The sequence below is a fragment of the Phoxinus phoxinus genome (genome assembly GCF_949152265.1).
Source record: "Phoxinus phoxinus genome assembly, chromosome: 1".
In the NCBI taxonomy this organism is placed as follows: Eukaryota; Metazoa; Chordata; class Actinopteri; order Cypriniformes; family Leuciscidae; genus Phoxinus; species Phoxinus phoxinus.
The window spans coordinates 28,116,066-28,139,014 of NC_136876.1; the positions used below are offsets into that span (position 1 = coordinate 28,116,066).

The 22,949-nt window shown below is 38.3% G+C and overlaps 1 protein-coding gene across 2 annotated transcripts in view; it reads right to left on the minus strand.

The window, feature by feature from the left end:
• Window positions 1-609: 609 nt before the first annotated feature.
• Window positions 610-22,949, minus strand: part of map3k3 (mitogen-activated protein kinase kinase kinase 3) — a 28,571-nt gene continuing 6,231 nt past the window's right edge. Inside the window, exons 2-18 of one of the 2 annotated variants that reach the window (XM_079637717.1) lie at window positions 20,453-20,495; window positions 19,115-19,207; window positions 13,502-13,632; window positions 13,374-13,414; window positions 12,926-13,025; window positions 12,448-12,561; window positions 12,117-12,237; window positions 9,964-10,097; window positions 9,087-9,160; window positions 8,919-8,986; window positions 8,709-8,804; window positions 8,453-8,614; window positions 7,091-7,239; window positions 6,471-6,602; window positions 5,569-5,698; window positions 4,391-4,568; window positions 610-3,521 (exon numbers count right to left, since the gene is read on the minus strand). In XM_079637717.1, the coding sequence (XP_079493843.1) occupies window positions 3,293-3,521; window positions 4,391-4,568; window positions 5,569-5,698; window positions 6,471-6,602; window positions 7,091-7,239; window positions 8,453-8,614; window positions 8,709-8,804; window positions 8,919-8,986; window positions 9,087-9,160; window positions 9,964-10,097; window positions 12,117-12,237; window positions 12,448-12,561; window positions 12,926-13,025; window positions 13,374-13,414; window positions 13,502-13,632; window positions 19,115-19,118 (1,863 nt within the window). In that variant the 5' untranslated portion in view covers window positions 19,119-19,207; window positions 20,453-20,495 and the 3' untranslated portion in view covers window positions 610-3,292. The remainder of the gene's footprint in view (window positions 3,522-4,390; window positions 4,569-5,568; window positions 5,699-6,470; window positions 6,603-7,090; window positions 7,240-8,452; window positions 8,615-8,708; window positions 8,805-8,918; window positions 8,987-9,086; window positions 9,161-9,963; window positions 10,098-12,116; window positions 12,238-12,447; window positions 12,562-12,925; window positions 13,026-13,373; window positions 13,415-13,501; window positions 13,633-19,114; window positions 19,208-20,452; window positions 20,496-22,949) is intronic. The other variant, XM_079637718.1, reaches the window with a different exon arrangement.

Here is a 22,949-nt window from a genome sequence, read left to right on the forward strand (position 1 = left end):
ACCTAATTCTTAAGAGTATGAACAAACTGACTTTCTATTTCTAAACCACACATAGGTGTCCAGGCCCGCAGCATTAAGATAAAAGAAAATTCTCAGATGAATTCTACAGAAACGCATTCTTTCTCGGTCACAACTGGTCGAACAACATGCGCAAGATTGGCTTTGTTGTCTGACTGTCAAAAGACCAGAGGAACACCGTGACTAACAAATGAAGCCTTAAAAAAGGCAGTACACACACACACACACACACACACACAATGCAGTGAAGAAATAGAGTTCCCACAAGTCACTTCTTTACGTGGGCCTCATTCCTGCCTGAACATAATGTTTCTCTTTGCACTATATTTCACTGAACTGAGAGACGAGGGGGAGGAAGCGCTATAAATTCAGTCACTCCTTCCTTGATTCCACAATGGTGTGTATTCACAGAGAAAAGCAGTTAGTACTGTGACTGGCTTAGACTGACTCCAAATAGACAAAGACTGATGCTGAGAAACACACTGTTAGCAAGAATCATGGACAAACACACATAATAGGTATTAGAGAACACTGGAAATTATACTATATACTGTATATTCAAGACTAAAAACAAGCATACAAGTTTGTTTTATGCATATTATTTTATTGGAAAATATACACTGGACTTTGCACTGCAAGTCTCATGTCAAGATACATAATCATATACTGTGTATCTAACCTATTGGTTTGTATTCTTTTGCTTATCCCAGGGTTCTCAACTAGACTTACTGTGACATTTCTCTGAGACATTTGGTACAATATCTGATTCTTTGGTACAATACTGATTCTTAGCTGCCTAAACAAGACCTAGCAGCTTTTTTAAGATCATATTTGAGCCACTCTTTTGAGGAGGCCAAAATACTTTCAAAATAACATAAAAGGAGGACAATTGGTCCTGTGGTCAGTGTTGGTGTGCCCGTATGATGGACACCTGTCACTCAAACCCTGAGCTAAACAAAGTCGTCAAGCTGAATGGAATTTTGCCCCTGGCATCAACATACCCTTTCTTTTGAGCAACACCGCATAATACATATCCAAAGAAAGCTTGGGACTTTTTCATACATTTTTCCCAGTTCATCACAAACATTCCAAGTCCCATGTGCTTACTTTCCAAGTATAATAACACTTTTCTGCATTCTGAAATACACTACTAGCCAGTGATATATCCTATATATATATTTTTTTTTTTAAATAAGTCCTTTATGCTCACCAAGGCTGCATTTATCTGATCAAAAATAAAGTAAAAAAAACGTAATATTACCGCAAATTTAAAATGACTGTTTACATTTTAAAATGTAATTTTTTCCTGTGACGACAAAGCTGAATTTTCAGCATCATTACTCCAGTCTTCAGTGTCACATGATCCTTCAGAAATCATTCCAATATGATGATTTGCTGCTCAAGAAACGTTACTTGTCATTATCAATGTTGAAAAGAGATGTGCCGTTTAATTTTTTTTTGTGGAAACCATGATACATTTATAACATTATAAATGTCTTTACTGTCACTTTTGATCAATTTAACGCATCCTTGCTGAGAAAAAGTATTAACTTATTTTACAAAAATCTTACTGACCCCAAACTTTGAAAGTTAGTGTACATCAACCTTTAAACCATTCTTTTTTTTCCTAACATAAAAAACCCTTTCTTTTACACCTCCTAGTTTTCTTTCCAACACTGCAACTCTGAATACATAAAGGTAAATGCATCTCTGTGCAAGTCATTCCTAAGTGGCAGCAAATGTGAAAGTATGTGTGTACATGCATTTCTGAGAATGATTCAAGGCACTGGTCACTTCCTGTAACAACCTGCATTCAAATCCTGTCTGCATGAGATTCTCTCCAATATCCTCAGGGAAAAAGCAGATGGATAAACAGAAATACACACACACACACACACACAATAGACACTTAAAAAAACGAGAGTACAGAGGACTTGTGACTTGCACAGATCAGGTACGGCATAAATCGCCAGAGCTAAATTTCCAGCCAGAAATAAACATGTAAAATCATGTTGTAGTCTCTGCAAAACCAGCTGCTTTTACAATTCTTGATTCGAACTCATCTTCTGTTCCTATTAGCACAACTCGGTTCAGACAGAGTCACTATATAAAAATAGATTTATACATAAACATATATACTCGTATATAAAAATGGCTGAACAATGGGATATAAATAAAAGTGAAAAAGGCTTCACATTCTGTGTAACAAATGAACAATTTGGTAAATTCAACATTCATTTAATAAAAGTGCATCTGATCCAAATGAGTCCGATATACGGCCATACGACACTTAAGGCACTTTCTTAATACGTTTTCTTTGGCTGGGCTGGAGAGAAAACTAATATACATCTTAATGGACTCTCAATATCTCACCACACCCTAAATAACCGATAAAACGCCTTGAGAGATTCCCAATTTGACATCTCATCACTATGGGAAGACTATTAGATTAGCTGCATCTTAAAGACTGTACTGCTGCTCTCTACAGGACACTATGAGGCACTACAGTTTAACAAAACGTAAGTATTACGCGTCATCCAAAGATGCTCTTCACTATAACCTCATGCCCTGATCCTCAAGTCAAAAAAGAGAGTAAGCTGCTTTCTGTAACAGACTAAACGCTACTTACAAACGACAAATCAAGGAAGTGCAATTCTATAAAGATCAATCAAAATATAAGATTAACCACAAATTCAAAGCGTTCGAGACTGACGTGCGCAAGACCCTCATTTGTCGAAGGCAGCAACAAACCGAGACAATTGTTACGCTTCCTTTAACACTAAGTGCCTGTAGTCAGAAACTGTGAAACTGGCACGTAAAGCATTGGCTTCACAACTCTGCTGTGGACTGTATGAAATATTCATTACTAGGAGACATTCTTGATGTCTGAAAACCTCATTCAAGGAGATTCAGACCCTGTTGGCTTCAGAAGGCACATTTGGCAGTTGTTGTAATAAGTTCAGATAAGCAGCTCAAACAGTATCATGTTTGTTTCATCTGCGCTTACACCATCAACCTGTTTATTCCTGAACTAAAGAGTGTCTGCAGCACGAAAGTCCTGTAGCGCCCCCTGCTGTCACAAAGAAACCACATTTTAAACTGATAGAGAATACACCAGTTTTGTGACCTAATCCAGGCAACAGCTGATTGGGTGCTGGCAGGTCACATGCTCTGTAAACATAGATTGCCTTTGAAACTGAGTTTATCACACTCTTAGATGTTTTTGAACAGGGAAACTAACAAGTTGAAGCAGTTGGATGGACAGTGGGCCTCCTCAGCACAAGATCTGTGAGAAGGGATGTCTGAGCAGTTCCTCCGCACTCGGCCGGTATTTGGCCTCCACGAAGATGCAGCGCAGGAAGTCCCGCGTGTGCTCGGAGATGTGGGAGGGCAGCTGGGGGTTGGTGGGTTGAGTGGCGATCTTAAATATGGCCGCCATGGCCTCGTATTCAGCCCAAGGGGGCTTTTCTGTCAACATCTCCACCACAGTGCAGCCAAGACTCCTGTTCACACAACATACAGTTTAAGATTAATGACCCGTTGGGTCACATGATATTTTTTATTTTACATGCCACATGTTTTCAAGTACCGTCTGTTAATTTTTCAGTAAAGTTATAGATTCCAGATGTTTCAGATTATAGTTTCAGGTGTTTATCTCATACATTTTGATTGATTTTTCACAATTATCTTTTTAATTTTGCTTCAAGAAATGTATTAAACTTTTTATAGATGTTTATAGACATTTTGTAATTACAAAATAAGATGAAAATACTGATCAAGAATGTATTTTATAGTGTGCTAGTGGCCTATATGGAGACCCAGACAACCACAAACTTTCCAAGCTGACTTTCAGCCAATCATAATGCTCCCCTGACCTGACGGGAGACTGTCCAATCAGTTTATGTCGGGGAATCCCTGAGCAGCAACTAAGCCACTCCCACTGAATGAGAATATGTGCAGTTAGGGTAAAAAAAGAGAAAAAAGGCCAGTTCTTTTTCTCACATTTACAAACATTTTTCATTGGCATGTTAAAAATAGGTTCTTAATATTTAGAGAACGTTGCTTTTTTTTTTTTTTTTTTTTTAACTACGCAACAGATCACAATCATGTCTGTTTAATAAACAATTTACAGTAAAAAGTGACTTGGACTAGATGAGCTCATCTAAATGGTGCAAATTTGTTTCTGTTTATATTACTGCAAGCATCACGCTAACATTGACTTCCATAAATCCCAGCTGCTTTTCTCACTCCAGTAAAAATATACAGCTTTAAGGTTCCCATGATTGAAGATGGAAAATGCTGTTCCAAAGCATGCACGTGCTTCTCTCAATCTCAAAATCTACTTATTTACAACAACAAAAACGGCTCTCACCAAACGTCTGCCTTCCGGCCGTACCCCTCTCCGCTGATGACCTCTGGGCTCATCCAGTACGGCGTTCCGGTAACAGAACGGACCCCAGTGCTGGACATGCAGATGGTCTGAAGCCGTTTACTGGCGCCAAAATCTCCCAGCTTCACATTGCCGGCTGAATCTCGCAGGATGTTGGCACCTGAATGCACCGGAGGAAGTGATCACGGAGAGCAGTTAACATGCAGTGGACCGAAAGATCTGGATATTTATAGATATGAGATATTTTATAGATTGCTATATTCAGGGTTTGAAATTAAATCTTTCACTCACCGCCACCGGCCAATTTGGCTACAAAATTTTTAAGTAACCGGCCATTCATAAATGTAAAAAAAAAATTAACCAGATTAACTACATTATATTTGTACTTACTTGTATATTATACAATTTTGATTTCATACGTTAATTTCTTATTTAAAACAAAAAACAAATCCTGTCATCCAGCCATCTCCTTCCTTCCTCTTTCATTCTCATCACCAAAAATGTGTTGTAGGTGGACAGATCAATACAGTACAAAGAACATCAAAAAAATTTAGGATGTTGGAAAATAACAATGTCTTTTCTGTTAACCAAATTCTTTTTAATCTTCGCTATTGCTTCAATGCAAATGAACAAGAGCGCCGTTATTTGTTGCATAGGGACGTGCATAGTCAAGTAAGCCAGATATGTACAGATTCTGTCCAATACGCTGTATTTAATATATCATGATGTCTCACGAGTTGAGTATTTGCGCTAAATCTGCGCAGATTTGGCTCACACAAACTTCCCCAGCAAAGAGAGTAAACATAATAAGTAACACGCCAAATTGGCTAATGTTTTGACAGCATTACGCCACAGTTGATTTTACCCGCATTTAGCGGGTTGGTTGGTGTTACTTTCAAACCCTGGCTATATTATAGATTTACAAGCTATACTATGTGATCTAAAAGTATTTGAATATGAAAACACACTTTTTACTCAGAATACTTACTGTTCAAATATTACTTATTTTCTACAGAATAAATTTCCCATTGGTCAGCAGTGTGAATTTACAAACAAATTGAACTTTGACATAGTACACTTGTTTCAAATAACTAATTGTAAAAAAAAGAAAAGAAAAAGTGTTTGTTTTTGACTATGTGAGGTCTAATGCCAGGCTGTACCTTTGATGTCCCTGTGGACGATCATGTTGCTGTGCAGGTAGGACATGCCCTCCAGAATCTGTCTCGTATATTTGCGCGTCACATTCTCTGTCAAGGCCCCATAGGCCTTTAGCTGGTCTTTGACTGAACCCTGAGGGGTCAAAAACCACAGCACCAGTGAATCACGCTGAACTCTACACCACAACCACAGTATTGCTATCAAACAGGTGTGTGATGATGACACATTACAACCCTTAAGATAAGACAAATAGCATTAAAGTGATAATTAAAATGTAAATAAAAATTGTGACATTAATTACTCATTCCAAACCTGTATGCTGTTAAAAAAAAATTATCACTAGAATACTATAGTAGTTTCCAAAGATGTAGTTTGTCATTAAATATTTGATTTGAGAGTTGCAGCAGAGGTGCATAAGCCTCAATGAATAAAACTCAGTAAATATACACTACCACTAGAGTTTGGGGTCAGTAACATTTTTTGGGAAAAAAAATACTAAATAGCATTATATATTCAAATAGAAAACAGTTATTTTTAATAATAATATTTTTGTAATATTATTATTAAAAATATTATTATTATCAATAATATTTTTTATTATCAAATATTATTGTAATAATATTTCACAATATTACTGTATTTTTGATCCAACAAATGGGTGGCCATTAGAGACTACATTCGAAAAAATTAAAAATAAATCTTACCCATACATAAATCTAAATGGAGCAGTCATTTTATAAATAAAAAATATTCTTTCCATGGTAAAAATAACAGCATACAGGTTTGGAATGACACGAGGCAAATGGAATTACAGAATTTTACTTTTTTGCTATCTTTTCCCTAAACAAGTCAAATCATCGTTGCTTTCCCAATACTTGATGACCCAATTCTCTTTCAAACTCACCCCGGGCATATACTCCATGAAAATAGTGAGGGTCTTCTCACTGTGGTCTCTAAGGCAACCGTAGTACTGGACGATTCGTTCATGGTGCAGGTTCTTCAACAGCTGTATCTCACACTCTAAAGCGCTCACCTCCTGCAGAAAGGGGGGCGAGAGTCATGACACAACCACAGCTGAGCAGAGCGGCTGTGACCAGAGGGAGCATGAGTGAGATGACTGAGCATATAGGTGGAAGATCAACCGAAAAAATATAAAACCACAACACACTAAAGCCAAACAGTAGATAGGAAAGCATTTAGTTTTTGATTATGTAAGCAAGCATACTGTATGTGCGTGTTTGTGTCAAGTGAGGGCATGATCAATGAGAAATGCGTTGTTAGACTACACCACTTCCCCTCGCCTCAAAACCCCCCTCTGTCCAACACACACAATCACACACAGATACAGGAAGCGACAGTGCATGTTTTTGCAATGGCAGACAGGAAAGGGTTTAAAGAGTGGGGGAAAAGTTTGAGAAAGAAGGATATAGACAAATCAAGAGAAAAAAATGCTGATAAGATCAAAGAGAAAAAGAACAAAAAGAGAAAAGGCGAAATAAAATAAAATAAATATGTGTAGTGTACCTTACTGGTCTCTGGACTGGCAGGGTCAAAATGAACCTGTTTTGCTGCAAGTTCTCTGCCTGTGTCCACATCATAGCACAGGTAAACCCTTCCAAAAGCACCCTGGCCCAGCAACTTCCCCCTACGCCACGTCACTGGAGCTGTAGGAGCTGCACATGACGCATATGATACAACAATGATGAATGAAACCAATCAATTGACAATTTCACACAAATACATACATCAAAGCAGCTTATAAACACTACTATAATGTACGTAAGGAATAATTGACGACAGGCCGTTGAATTATTAGAAAAATAATGCACACCCGAGGTGGTAATGCGGTCACGACGCGAAGCGGAGTGGCCGTTACACCTCGGGTGTGCATTATTTTTCTAATAATTTAACGGCCTGAAGTCAATTATTCCGCTTATACTACAGTTACCACACCTCGAAATATTGTTCAGATGATGAATTTCAAGACGTTTGTAAAGTTTTTGTCATTAAAACGCTCTTGTATGGAGGACTAATTCCTTGCGCATCTAAACCCATGCTCCGTTGCTAATTCCAAAACGTCATTTTAGAGTTAGTAACGGAGGTTTGAGCCGCTGATAGCAGAGTAATGCTGGGGACACACTTAACGACTGACACATTCTCTGACTGTGAATGCAGCAGATTTTAAACACCGCTGTGAACACAGACTGAACGCGCTGAAAACGCGTGCATGATCAGTCATATCAAATTACATTCATAACCGGATTTACAGTAAGTGTGTCCCCGGCTTTATGCAGTTATTAATGCTGTTATGAGAGAGAGAAAGAGAAGCATGTGCGTCAATATTATTATTTATTTATTCAATTCGTTTTAATTAATTCGTTCATTCTTTTTTTCTATTAGTGACAGTAGACTAGCCTAATAAATGAAACACAAAGCCCTTTTAACAAGTAGCTATAGGCCTATCAATAATTATTTATTTGTTATATTATTTGCAATAATTACGAAAACCCGTGCAGCAGAACTGCAGGACTATCAATTTATTTAAATATTCAGTTTAATTTTCTATTGATTATATATAGGACTATACTTTATTTATTAAAATTAAACTGCATGTTTCCATTGATTGTGAAGTTAGACATTGAAAATTGCAATCAAGCACATGGGGCTGCATGGTTTTTCTTGTTATGAATTGTATCCTATTTTCCGTTATTACAGTTGACTACGCGAAGTGATATGGAACTGTAATGCGGTTAAGACCTGCCGGAACTACTTTAGCCGTGCGTTTCCCTGAAAATAATTGCACACCTCGGAACGTTCGTCAACCAATCAGATTCAAGCATTCAACGGCCCTGTAGTATAAAACATCATAATCTATATCACACTCACACTTATGAGGGACTGGGCGGTCCTGTGGGCGGAGTCTGGCCTGAGTATCCACCAGCTGCCAGCTCCCCAGACTCTCCTCACTGCCGTTCAGCGATCGCCTTGATGGCACCAATGTGAACAAGTTTCCATGGGGACGACGGATCCGCGGAAACGTCCGTCGACCTGAGGAGCAGCATTATTTGTTTAAAATATGACATGGGAGGACCTAGAGTGTGCGAGTACACTCAAATTTATGAAAGGCCTGAGGATATCGTACCTTCACTGTGGTCTTTATGATGCAGGGACACATGATACCTTCGAGGGTACGTCCCTCCCTTACCCACAATCTTATCATTTGCATGGTTTTCCCGGTCTAAAAGAGGAGAATGGGAAGAGGAGAACGGACAATTGGGTCAATGGAAGAGCAGATTTGTAAAACTTTATCAATAGATTTACTGATTGCAGAAGCATCTTTATTGAAACACACCAGCACAGTCCTGTCGGTTGTCAGGGTAACTCTTAACCCTGTGTGTACGAGGTTTCCTGAGTGAGGGGCTACGAAACAAGAGACACAAATCAATGCAAAATAACAGTATCAGGTGCTTACAATTACAGTATCATTCAAATACACTTCTGATTGTATCTGTGTCCTCACCTGTCAGAGTTGCTGTCCAGTGACTGACAGCTGCCGGACACTGAGTTTTCTGCACTGCTCCAAGGATCCAGCACCTTCAAATACAGGTGAATTATAAGTTTAATGGACTCAGATGGCGAACTAGATGATTAGGTGACATCATGTAATTTCTGCAGTGGTAATATTTAGTTGAATTCTCTCACAGAGCTTCTATGACAATTGTAGAAAGGGGCATTTATATGGGAACACCTCACTGTTTCAAGGTAACCCCGACACCTTTTCTATACCGTATTTGAAATCTATGCTGTACATGTTGCTCTTTTTCAACTCATACTGGCTGCAAGAATATGCAAGTTACCAATGTATATATACAGTATATATGATTTTAGGGGAGTGCAGTAATTGCAAACGTCAGCATGTTACCAAATTACAAATTCCCATGATTTGATCATAAATCATTATGACAACTGTCATTGAGTGTCATTCACGCAATTAATGCAAATATAACATTGTTTGAGATGTCTTTGTTATGACAACTTGACATAAACCAATACATCATAACCTGACAGTGTCTTGGTAATGACAACTTGACAATACCAAGACAACATAAATTGTCATATGTCATAAACATGACATAGCAGATTCATTATCAAACTTAAGAAACCACTTAGCTTTATGGGTTAACATTACAATTTTTTTCATTTTAATGACAAATTCAATGTGTACCACTGTAGTTGAGGTCAAGAAAAGTATACATGACACTGTTATACAATTGTTTTACAGAGTATTAACACTTAATGACATTTTAATGACAAATTCAATTTGTACCACTGTAGATGAGGTCAAGAAAAATATTCCTGACACAGTTATAATGGCCCCATGACAGCCATGAACTCACACACTGGTCACTGGTTTCAGGTATGAACTCCCCCTCGCTATTGATGCTGGTGTAAGATCCCTGACGTGCGATTCGCTGTTGCCGCTCAGGAACGTAACCAGGGGGCGGAGAACTTCGCCCAGTATTCTGAGAGCCTAGGTATTGACAAAACAAAAGACATAATAATTTAACAACGGCAAGAAGATCTTTATCTGGTCTTACTGGCAATCATACATCTCAGTTGGACTGTCAATGCTGTGATGTAAGATTGAGAGTGCACACATGCAACTGTGTATTCACATCATGTTCATTCACCATCTTCCCTTACTAACTGCCTTCTTGACATAAAATCCTGGTTCACATCAAATTTCCTTGAATTAAATAGCAATAAAACAGAATTGAGTCTTATAGGTACAAAATCAACATTAAACAAACTCCATCATTTTTCTATTCTCATTGATAGCTCCTTCATTCCCCCTCCCCTCAGGTTAAGAGTTTGGGTGTCATCTTTGATAGCACCCTATCTTTTACATCTCATGTTAACAATGTTACCCGGTCTGCTTATTATCATCTTCGTAATATCAACCGTTTGCGTCCTTTCCTCACGCCTCACTCCACTGCCATTCTTGTTCACAGCTTAGTCACCTCCCGTTTAGATTATTGTAATTCCCTTTTGTTTGGCCTCCCAAATAAAACTCTTCATAAACTTCAACTGGTCCAAAACTCAGCTGCTCGTATCGTTACTCGCACCCCTTCTATTCATCACATCACTCCTATCTTACAACAGCTGCATTGGCTCCCTATTATTTATCGTATCAACTACAAAATACTTCTTACTTTTAAAGTCATTCATAATCTAGTCCCTTCATATCTTTTTGATCTCCTCCATATACCCACACACACGCGTACTCTTAGATCCACTTCTTTTATTAATTTCACCGTTCCCCGTGTCCGCCTTGTTACTATGGGGAGTAGAGCTTTCAGTTTCTCTGCTCCTCAGCTCTGGAATTCGCTTCCACCGGACCTCCGTAATATTGATTCTCTTTCACTTTTCAAATCCAAACTCAAAACTCATCTGTTTAGAATAGCTTATTCCCTTTGACCACAACTGCACTATCTTTTTATTGTATTGTATCTCATTGTTTTTTAAATTTTGTTTTTGTTGTTGATGATGATGTAAGGTGACCTTGAGTGTCAAGAAAGGCGCCTATAAATAAAATTATATTTTGGTTTCCTTTCAGTCAGTACAGTGATTTAGTGAGAGGGGAAAAACTACCATAATTACTCTGAACATCGACACACAATTCATACACGTTAATATTTATATTTGCAAACTGTCATTAATGCCACTGTCAAATAAAGCTGTTTAACTTTATTTCAGCTATGGCCTTCCTGTTTGACTTACATGTTCATACAGGTTGCATGATGTAATCAGACAGTAGATTATTTCGAGTTTAAAGGAAATCTAAAATAAAAAAGTCCCATGCTACATGATACACTGTGACAAGGGCATGATCTAAAGTCAAAACAGCTGAATCATGACACTGAAGGAAAGTATAAACAAATGTATTTTTCTTCCAGAGCTCACACTTTTCTCCAGACGCCCTCACAAGCTGTAACAACCTCCCTTCCCCCCTAAAATACACACTATCTCTACAACAGGCCATTGGCCCACCATGCTAATAATGTCTCGCAATCTGATTGGCTGGGATCCAGCAAGCCATTGTGGAGCAGCCAGTGATGGTGGACAGGAAAAGGAAGAGGACCCACTGCTCACAGAGGAAGTCAGAGAAACAACAGAGAAAGAGCGCGAGAGAGAGAGAGAGAGCGCGAGAGCGAGAGCGAGAGCGAGAGAGAGAGAGAGAGAGAGAGAGAGAGAGAGAGAGAGAGAGAGAGAGAGAGAGAGAGAGAGCGAGAGCGAGAGAGAGAGAGCGAGAGAGAGAGAGCGCGAGAGAGAGAGAGAGAGAGAGAAAGAGAAAGAGCGCGAGAGAGAGAGAAAGAGAAAGAGCGCGAGAGAGAGAGAAAGAGAAAGAGCGCGAGAGAGAGAGAAAGAGAGAGAGCGCGAGAGTGAGAGAGAGAGAGAGAGAGAGAGAAAGAGAGAGAGAGAGAAATTGGGAGGATTGATAAGAAAGGCAAAGTGATTTTTCAGTGTGAGTGTGTGCATGTGAACTCACTGGTGGAGTGGTGGCGTCCTCTGGGTTCTGAGGACTGGTAGGCAGTGCTGACATCACCAGTGGACTGAGAAGTTTTGATGCGAACCTGCTTACTGACTGTGTGATGAGATGGAGAGGAGGACTGCACAGTGCACACACACACACACACACACACACATGTACATATTAAGCATTTAGAAAACATTTTGTGTGTAGAAACAACATATTATGGGATTCTTACGTGTACTAATTGACCTATTTCTAGTGAGCAGAGATTTAATAATCTGCTCTGCACCATTTTTCTTCTTTCCAAATTGAACTGGCTGATATTAACATTAATTGCAAGGCTCACATTGCTTTGTTCCTGTGTCAGCAGCATGATCTTGATGCTCTTCATGTTTGAGCTGCGGTCCAGCAGATCAATGGCTTTATCCAAGTCGTCCTGAACACGCAGGGGAATGGACAGCTGTGTGTGCAAACAAATGGGCAAATACACTTAATAGAAAAGAAAATTATCTTTTTGAAAAAGAAAAAAAAAAGTTTAAAACGTATTAACTGATGCAATCATCTGTTTCCTGTCCAACCACTGCGGTGTTCAGGAACAAATAACTCTTAGTTTCTGATGCTTTAAATAAGTAGTTCAAAAAGACGTATCAAATTTAGGAGTTACAGTGTATCAGTCTGATGAATCCTTTATACAAAATAATACACAAAATTCAATCTACCCAAGAAATAGGACTAAAATAGTGGACATTAAATTATTGAGTATTTGTGCTAAGTGACCAGACATAAGCGAGTGTCAGTGAGTGCATTTGAAAGTGAATCAATACCTCATTATTCATATAATGCAGGTCTAACTGCTGACCGAAGAATGTTTTGACTTTCTGCTGGACTTCCTCAAACTGCACAGGCCGCCCAAACATCAGAATCCTACACAAACATATATAAACATACACACACGCCACGCACACAGAGGGGGGGGACATCAAACAGGAAGCTGAGATTTCTTTAGATGTGTAATCCGAGGCGGCAAGTCAAGTCAAACACACAGCCGGATCTGCAGAGTGCACACATTCCTGCGAGCACACCTAGCATAGCTGTGGTCTGTCCTGGCAGCCACAGGCAAACCACAGTCCTTTCCCTTTGCACCGCGTTACCAGTCTGAGAGCATGCTTGTGTGTAATCTCTCAAAGTCAAAACCCCAGTGTATTTGATCATTACTTTTATTTTAACACATACATGCATGCACATTCAAGTAGAAAAGAAATTTAAATTCACCTTCTTTCACCACAGAACTCAAACTTAATCCTGACATCCTCCTGAAGAGAAAGAAAAAGAGGTGAGGTCACATCAGGGTCATATAGGAGTCACAAGGTCACTGTTTCTCCTGTATCTATGTGGATTACCACTCTGTTGGAAGAGCTGGCAGTGTTGACAGGTTTAGGTTTTGCCGTGTCGTTATTTGACGCCGGCTGGCGCCTGGTCATCTGCAGGGCCACCAGATCCTTCATAATAGAATGGAGAGCCTGTCTCTCATCTGAGAAAGACAGAAAAACAGATACGCCGATAATCATTTTCATGTTATGGCAAAGACTTTAGATAGACAAAGACGGCACACTCATATTAAAACAACATTTATAGGACAGATCATATTTTCATATTCATTTTGAGATTTGCTAAGGATTACATTTAACAGTGTTAATTACTTTTAATTAAAGATTTACTTTAAGTGAGTCTTAGATGAAGACGAATTTTATCTAAATGTAAAAATAGGGGAAATTATTATAAAATATTATCAGTCAATAAAGGTAAAACATAAATACATAAAAAAATCTCATAACCAGCCGAGTTATAACCGGTATGATATGCAATGTTTCCCATTCATTTCCTAGACTCTGGCGCCCGTCACGGTCTAATCTGTCCCGCCACGGTTTCATTAAGATTTGTTTTTTGACTTTTCCCTTAATAACATAAAAGGTCACTAACATTGTACCATTACTTTGACAAAGTATCCATCAAACAGACTAAAATCGAAAGTGAAATCAATTTGTGGCTGACCCTTAACTGCGTTCAATCATTGAAATGAGTGTCCTTGAGTGGCTGAATACTTTACTTTAAACCAAACAAGAGATTATGTTGCAGAAACTATAAACTTGCTATACGGTTACAACACAGGTGCGGAAGAACTGAGAGGATGTTCTGCTCTCCTTTGTGAATAAACACTCACAGTCAGACGACTAGACCTGCGTCAATGCAGAGAAGTCAGAGAGAGGGAGATTTTTGAAAAACCCTGTTTTTGAGATCTCTGTTCTCATGTTTGATGTAAGAATGAGCTGAGTCTTGGCTAAGCTCACTCAGGGAAAATATTCGCAGTGTGTTCTTTGGATGGACTTCACACACCTCCTGAGAGGGAAAGAAACAGAGAAGCCTCGTCTACCCACTAATACTGGGAAACCTGTGTTAGAACATGGTAGATCAACCCAAGCAACAGACTCAACTGTTGAATATCTGTGTGTTCATGTGACCAGTGAGAACATAAACATCAGTCTCTGTCTCCATGTTTCCCTCTGTCTCTATTTAAACATCTCCCAACATCCTTTTAATTCCAGACGTCACAATTGTTTCCAGATCAACAGCAACTTGTCTGTGATTTAGGAAGGCCCTGATATACTCACAGCATATTAATTGTTCGTTCTTCGCTTAAAGAGAAGTTTGAAAAACCTTCTCAGCGGTTAGTGTTAGCAAACATTCCAATGCCATTCAATTAGATGAATATGTCAATATGTGCTGCACACTTTCTGACAACAAACTAAATAAACAACTAAAATGACAGAGGTGAGAAAACATCAATATATATATATATATATATATATATATTAGGGGTGGAGCCGAACCCGAATACGGTATTCGGAAAGGCACAAATAACGTGTTTTTTACAAATACTTATTTCGAACAAATACTTTAAAAAATATTTGTATTCGGGAACAAGAAAAACTTTATTTCAAAAAGCTGCGTTTCCGCATGAGACCGCAGTGCACGACGCCCGGATGAGTGAGAGAGTGACGGACACAGGCTGCTCCACAGTCCACACAGCAACAGAGAGCGCTCGGCTGATCGAAAAAACACTTAACTCCATCACTATTTTTGTTGAATAGATGTTTGTACCTTAACTGGGTTCCTGAGGCAGTTTTTAACTTTCGAGAAGCGATCGGGAGATTATTCCATTACGCGGCATTATTGACGTCTGCAGTCGGGTGCTCTCATGCTCGCTCTGTTTACGTAGCTCTGTTTAGCGCGGTAATTTAGACAATAGAGCATCACAGTCCCGCCCACAGCCCGAGAGAGCTCTGGTGCCGGAAGTAAATTTCCCATTCATTTCTCCCATTGACTTTTGGAAAAATCCGTATCTAAAGAGTTTTAGAGCATGTCTGAGGATAACCAGCTATGGCTGAACTCATAAGCATACAACATATCATTTCGAGTAAAAAAACGAAGAGAAAATCCAAAAAAAGGCAAAGGTACAAGACTGTGTACATATTTTCATTTCCGAGCGAAAGAACTACTCATCCCATAAACCACCGCGCCTCACTGAAGTCGACTCAGCCACAACCGCGAACGAGCCTTTTGAGTGAATTTTATATAGTAAATGTGTAGTTAATAGCAGTTATTTCAGTAATAATCGTGTAAATAAAAATAATAATATATTGTGTGCGTGTGTGAAAGCGGTTAACGATAGCGTTAGCAACATGGTGCAGCTCAGTCATTAACACACGTGTGTTCAGTCAGTGTGTAACGTTAGTTTGTGTGTTTATTTCAAAGCCCTTTATGACACAGGACACTCTGCTGACAGGACAGGTTGAGGTCCATGCTCATTTTCATGATGTTATAGTTCATCCTTAATTGTAATAACATTTAATGTATTTTCTTAATATCCACAAGTGAAAATTAAAAAGTGATGGTCAGCAAACCAGAAAGTGCACAGCGCCACCGGTCTGATGCATGGACCGGTGCATGGTCTGCTCTTGGACCGTCATATTCAGTTTATTAACTTGCCATGAATTATTACACAAATGTTCAGTAACGTTAAATGCATGAAGAGGTATGCCTAGGCTTAATATTGTTTTGACAGTGGCATCATAAAATGCTTGATATGACTCATGCCATATGAAGGCTACAGTAGCCTATCTAAAGTGAACGATAAGTAAGGGATAAAGGCTGATTATGAGCCCGAAGCGAAGCCTGAAGGGAGTTCAACTCGCTATACATTATCCCGCTTATTACATAAATTACATTATCCCGCTTATTACTACCAAATAAATAAATAATTTGACACAAAATATTAATTTAAAAAGGAATGTATTGATTTAAAAAATATTTATATGGCTTCCGCTAAAGAAAACAGTCCGTTCAAGTCTCTACCAGAGAATGTAGACGGGCTCTGGTCTCTACTGTTAGAATCCTGCTTCCATGGCAACGCTCTGACCTTCGCGGGGTTTACACGACATCCACCAATCAGATGCATCACTGTGGGATTGTGGGATTGTTTAGGATTGTGGGTAATGAAGTACTTATCCAAGACATCGCGAATAAAAGGCATTTATCTCAAATCAAGGTTAGTGCCCCATGAACTTTTGGCGTTTATATGAGCATATACAATCGCTTAGTACAGCCGTTGCTGGTTTTAAGTCTACCATGTATGGTTACGTTTTTATGGCTTATACCCCAAATGTCTATGGAGAAATTGTATTGAATTTTTACTTCCGGCACCGGCTGTGGGCGGGACTGTGATGCTCTATAGGGATGTTCGCCGGAGTCAAATGTGACGTCACGATATGGGCGTGGTCGCGAACTGGTTGGCAGAAAGAACCAAAACATGTCGCAGACTCGCAGCAGTCTACCTGTGTTTTGTCAGCATATGCTAATTATTTGTCCGAAGAACCAAAAAAGAGATATAAGGTTAAGCTTTTATATAACCAGGGTTCATGTTCTCTGCCTGATCAATATCACCTGAGTGAGAATTGGAGCAAAAGCCCGGACACATGGCCAGATTTGACATTCGGCGACATCTATCTGTATCTCATCGACACGCCATCTATGTTTACCAGAGAGTCGATGAAGGCGTACAAATCTTTAGATGCCTATAAATTAAGTAATAATTACGAATATTACTTGTTGTAACTAAGGATAACTGGTAAATATGTTACAACTAGAGTAAAAATACAGGTGTAATTTATCCATGGGCTATATTCAAAATTATCTTACCTCTGATATATAACATTGGTTAACATATACGTAAAATGTATGAATAAAAATACAATAATTTGCCATTAATTTATAAGGGTATGTCAGTGTTATTATACTTCCATTGCTCAGTCACAGCATGCACAAAAAGTTATGTAAACAAACACTTTGACACGTCTTCCGCGGTATTTTGTACAGTTATTCATTGATTAATTAACCCATCAATGAGATAGAACCTACTAGTAACATTTATTTACAAAATTAGTTTTAATTTTTAACGCAAAATGTAGGTAGCAGACGCGATCGTGGTCCGCTGGCTCCCATTGTTTTCCGCTGGGTATAGACGCCTAATTGCAGAAATTCAAAGCTTTCTTTCTTGATTCAGGCTGTTTAGGTACGCGGTAGAAGCTCTTGGCGTTATTACTCTTATCGAACCTGTTAACACAGCCGATCACAAAGCACGATACAACCATTTTCTTTTGTGTTTGCGCTGCGCTTTAAGCGGTCATTACTGTTCTTCTGCCAACCAGAGCGCGTCGTGACGTCACGGCGAAGATCCCTATAGGCTGTTGACAGAGTAACGTTAACGTTTGGTTAAAAAGTTTAAAATTGCTTGTGTAGTTTTGTCGAATTGTACGCACGTGTGGGAGTTATATGGTACGTAAGTTACTCTGTCTTTTGCAGACAGCAAGATGTAAGCTGGCTTCATAATGTTCACAATGGTATTTTATTAGTTGTTGGTTTAACCATGGATGAGGTAATGGCTGTTATGTTATTTTCTTTTCAATGACATTCCTTGTTTCATTGCTGGATTTATGGAAAAACATCAACCAATATTGCATATCCATAATTATTATAATGGATATAATTAAAGAATACTTAGGCCTACACATAACGTAAATTAGAAGTGTAACGCAAATTTTTTTTTTATGATTACGATTTTTACGCCTATTTTGAATTTTACTCGAATACAAATACAAATACAAATACTTTTCCCCCCTCAACAAATACAAATACAGATACAAATAGCGGCTGCTTTGCACACCCCTAATATATATATATATATATATATATATATATATATATATATAACACTTTGTACAATTGATTGCTCTGAAGCAAGCAGATTTACATTATTAAAAATGATAAAGCTTTCAATTAGAAGTACTTGTAGAATAACTTTTACAACCCACCATACACTAATATATACATACATAATTTACAAAGTAAGTTTGGGGTCAGTAAGATTTTTTCAAGGAACTTAATACTTTTATTTAGTTAAATCACATAAACAATGCACCACAGTTTCCACAAAAATATTAAGCAACACAACTGTGTTGAGCACCAAATCATCATATTTGAATGATTTCTGAAGGATCATGTTACACTGAAAAGTAATGATGCTGAAAATTCAGCTTTCCGTCACAGGAATAAATAACATTTTAAAATACATTAAAATAGAAAACAGTTATTTTAATCTTAATATTTGACAATATGAATGTTTCTACTGTATTTCTGACTAAAATGCTAAATTGGTGAAAATAGGATGAAGAGTTCTTTCAAAAACATTACTGTTCAAAAGTTTGGGGTCAGTAAGATTGTGTAGTGTTCACTTCAATGAGTGAGAGGCACTTAAAACATCTAGCTAAGCTTTATTTTTTTTACTTGTTCTAATGATGTTCTCTGTTTTATTTTCATAAAAGAATTGTTTGAGCTCAAGCAATAATTGAAGACCTGTTGAGGATCCCTGATACATGATAAAAAACATGAGGACTCACTCATTTTGTCGGTATGAATGTGTGTGCTATTGATTGAAGTTCAGGTTTGAAGGTCCTCACACACCCTTTCCTCTAGTGTCCCCCATCAATGGCCTAGAAATGGAACAATATTCAGGTTATACAGAAACTCCTGATAAAATGTGTCATCAGCTTTAACTTACCTACCTACCAAAACAAATGTAATGTGAGCCACCAAACAATGATATCTGTCAACAGCACCACAACAACAACAACAACAACAACACCACTGACAATTACAATTGTTGATGGACATACACTTGTTAATGCTGATGGTGAGGAATTATAGTTGCAACATCTCATAATGTAGGCTACATCAAAATGAGTAACGCATCGCTGAGAAACGTCCTGCTCAAGTCATCCTTGCGAAGGAGGTTCAGGTTGAATAACTAGTTCTTCCAATGTTTCATCGTCGGACTCGCATTCGGATTGATATGGTAAAATCGAACCCATAGTTATGGTCTTTACAGAGTGTACAATCGCTGAGCATTAGGAAGCCTACAGAGCTGAAATTCAGTAATGGTAATTGCCGCTTCGTTTCCAATACGTGCTGTAAGCAGTAGACCAATCACAACAGACTGAGCCATCTGGCCAATCAGAGTAGAAAAGGCTCACGGAAAGAAGGGATTTAGAAAGACTGAATCTTCGGACTGCTTTGGACGAGTCGTTTGAGAATCTTTTTTTTTTTTTTTTACCTTTGATGCATGTAAACCTGTTGTAGGAGACCTCCAAACAAATTATGAACCTTTAAAATAGCATTATAGTGGCACTTTAACATTTACTGATGCTAGATGCTCAAAACCCCCATCGAAAATGCAGGAAAACGGAATGTGGAATGTTTTACATGTGACGGGATGGTGAGAGTATATACTGTGTGCATGAGTGTTAGTGCACGTGAGACCTGAAGGACTGTAACATGATCCTCTGCTGGCACAGAGGAACCAAGGCACAAACCTTCCAGCCGAGGGGAAATGAGCAGAGGGAAATATTTACCATTTAAAAATTGCCAGATTTCAGCTCCACAGGCTTGATTCCAGCCATAAAATTCCCTTTCAACAATGCCATACTCCCTATAAACACTATCACTGTAATATTTTAAAATGTAATTTGTCCATGAATACAGGTGGCTCACATTAAGAAAAAGAATGTGAATCAAAATGGATGTACTGTGCATTGGATGTTCCGTATTTTAACTGAGGTTTGGTCTTATTTTTCATGGCTAAACAATGTTACAAATCATTTGGTGCATAACAATATTGCTGACCATGTGCTGGGAACTGGGACAAATTGCTAATCTTTCTAAATAAAGAACAATTTTACCTTGTATCCTTTTGATGTCCTTCAAATATGTTATCTGTTCTTTCTGGAAGAAGAAAAAAACTGCTTTACCACAAAGGTGTCCAAATTATAGTTTCACATAATATGTTACCCATTTCTCTGAAGAAATTCATTTAACCACAGCTAACGTCTGTGTTATGCATGGAATCTGTAGTGTCAGTATTCATTTACCAAACAGTATTATTTTTAGCTTATTTTTTTCTGTATAGAAACGTTTGAGCACATTTCAGTATTCATCTCTAGTATATTCCACAAACTACAGTATTTTCTACAAATGCATTTGGTGGACAATATCAGTGTTAATTCTGCTGTTATAATTATAATTGGGTAAATTATAATTTACTCAAACTGTGAATAGGAGTTCTGCATCGACTGATGCAATAAAAATGTCATGTACAACTATGTCAAGAAATACATTTTTATTGAGTTGTCCTTGCAGGCTGCATGCAAAAACAATGTCATGACCAGCATAGTCAGATTCATGGACAAATAACAATATGAAGAGTTCAAAATCAAAAACAAACTGAAACCAGTGTATCCCAATTACTCAAAACATTATTATGAGTTGGTTCTTTTAATAATTTAAAAAGACTAATTTAATCAGTTAAAAAAAAACTTAGATAATTTACAGCATTAGCCTAAAGAAAATGTCATATGCAACTTTCATATTCAAGTAAAAATGTATACCACACGTTATATGTTAAATTTTTACTAAATTATACAGTTACTTATACAGTTATATTAACTGAAATATACACAAATAAATCAGAATTAAAATCTAATAATTTAATCAGATGAATCAGGCTCAGGAAATCTGTCTCAATACTCAAGCCTTAGTTAATTCAGTTATTTATATTAAATACAACACTAAAGACATGCAAAAAATGCCATAACAAATCTATACATTGTAATGGAAATTTTACATCCTGAAGAACTCAAACCAGGTGCGCTGTTGAGGGGCAAACCGGCCAATGGTTGCACTAGAAAGTCAGCAAAATCTCATTAGAATGCTTCCATCAGCATATCCTCCTGACCTTCAACAATGAAGTGCTGGATAGGACTGCATCATCCCTAATGACATTACCTGCCTGTGCTTCACTGCCAGACTTCATTTGACCCGTAAAACTCTTTAGATCCAACTAGCGGCCTGAAGAAGAGAGGACTAACTGCACATTGCTAAAAATTGCTCATCCTTCCATATTTATGGTCAACGGTGAAATTATTAACCAAATGGATGAGGTAAGGAACATGTGCGCACATGCGTGCGTTTGTTTCAGCGCCTCCAGTCATGCAACTTCAACTGAACCGAGAAAATTTACAGAGGTCATTAATTTGCACTCATTTAGTTAAATATGGGTGGCACCAGGTGGCCTGACCAACTGAACCTATGAACACACTCAACAAGCAGCGAATACATGTGGCTTCATCTGATATTACGCTATATACATCCAAGTCTAAGTTAAACAGATCCTCACTAGGAACATCATCTCAGTTTCCTACCTGACTTTAGATCCCGCTTCTGTCTTTTCTTCCTTTCCAAGTAAACCAATTTCACTTCCTTCTCTATTTAAATTAGAGGATAAATCTAGAGTCTAAACTCCAAGAGGTAATATTTTCAAGAGGGTTAAAAAATAAGGCAGAGATTCTCAAACGATTCTCGTTTTTTTAAGTTTTTTTTTTAGATAAGATTAGTTTCAAATGCGTTACATTTATTAATAAATACATTATTAAAATAAAAAGTTGTATTTGTCAACATTAGTTAATTAGTTAATGCACTGTTAACTAACATGAACAAACAATGAACAGCTGGATTTTTGTCAATTAACATTAATAAATATTAATAAATACTGTTACAAATGTATTGCCCATTGTTAGTTAATACATTAACTAATGTTAACAAATGAGACCTTATTTTAAAGTGCTGGAGGCATTTGTTGTGACAACGTGCCCGGACACTTGTTCTAGGGGAACTGCTGCCCACAGAAATGCAAGGTCTTAATAAAATTATGCGCAATACAAGCACTATTAACCGGATCGAATGAGACGTATGAGTGAGAGGAGGCAGGTGTGTCACTTCGCCGTCGAAGAGAAGAAAGCGAGAACTTGCAGGACCGCAATTTCTGCATGCAGGACAGGAGCATCCTGCCACTAAGGTAAACTGGACACTGCTGAACCTGGGGGGATGCCTGTTAAACTGAATTGGATAGCCAATTTGATCATTTGAATGACCCAGCGAGACAGGCTGGTAAGCCAGGCTTGCAGATACTGCGCAAGGGGGGCCAGTGGGACAACAGACGTGCCTGCAGTGGGGCAGCGCTGTGGAGTGCAGGGGCCGCCCACACTGGAAGGCACAGCGTCCCAGTGTGGGGGCTGTGAGTGTATCATCACACTTACCTGGCTCCACAGTTACCGTGACCATTACACAATTGACCCGACGAGAGAGCTCCCTGCACTGTAATCCTCAGATCACCCTGTGTAT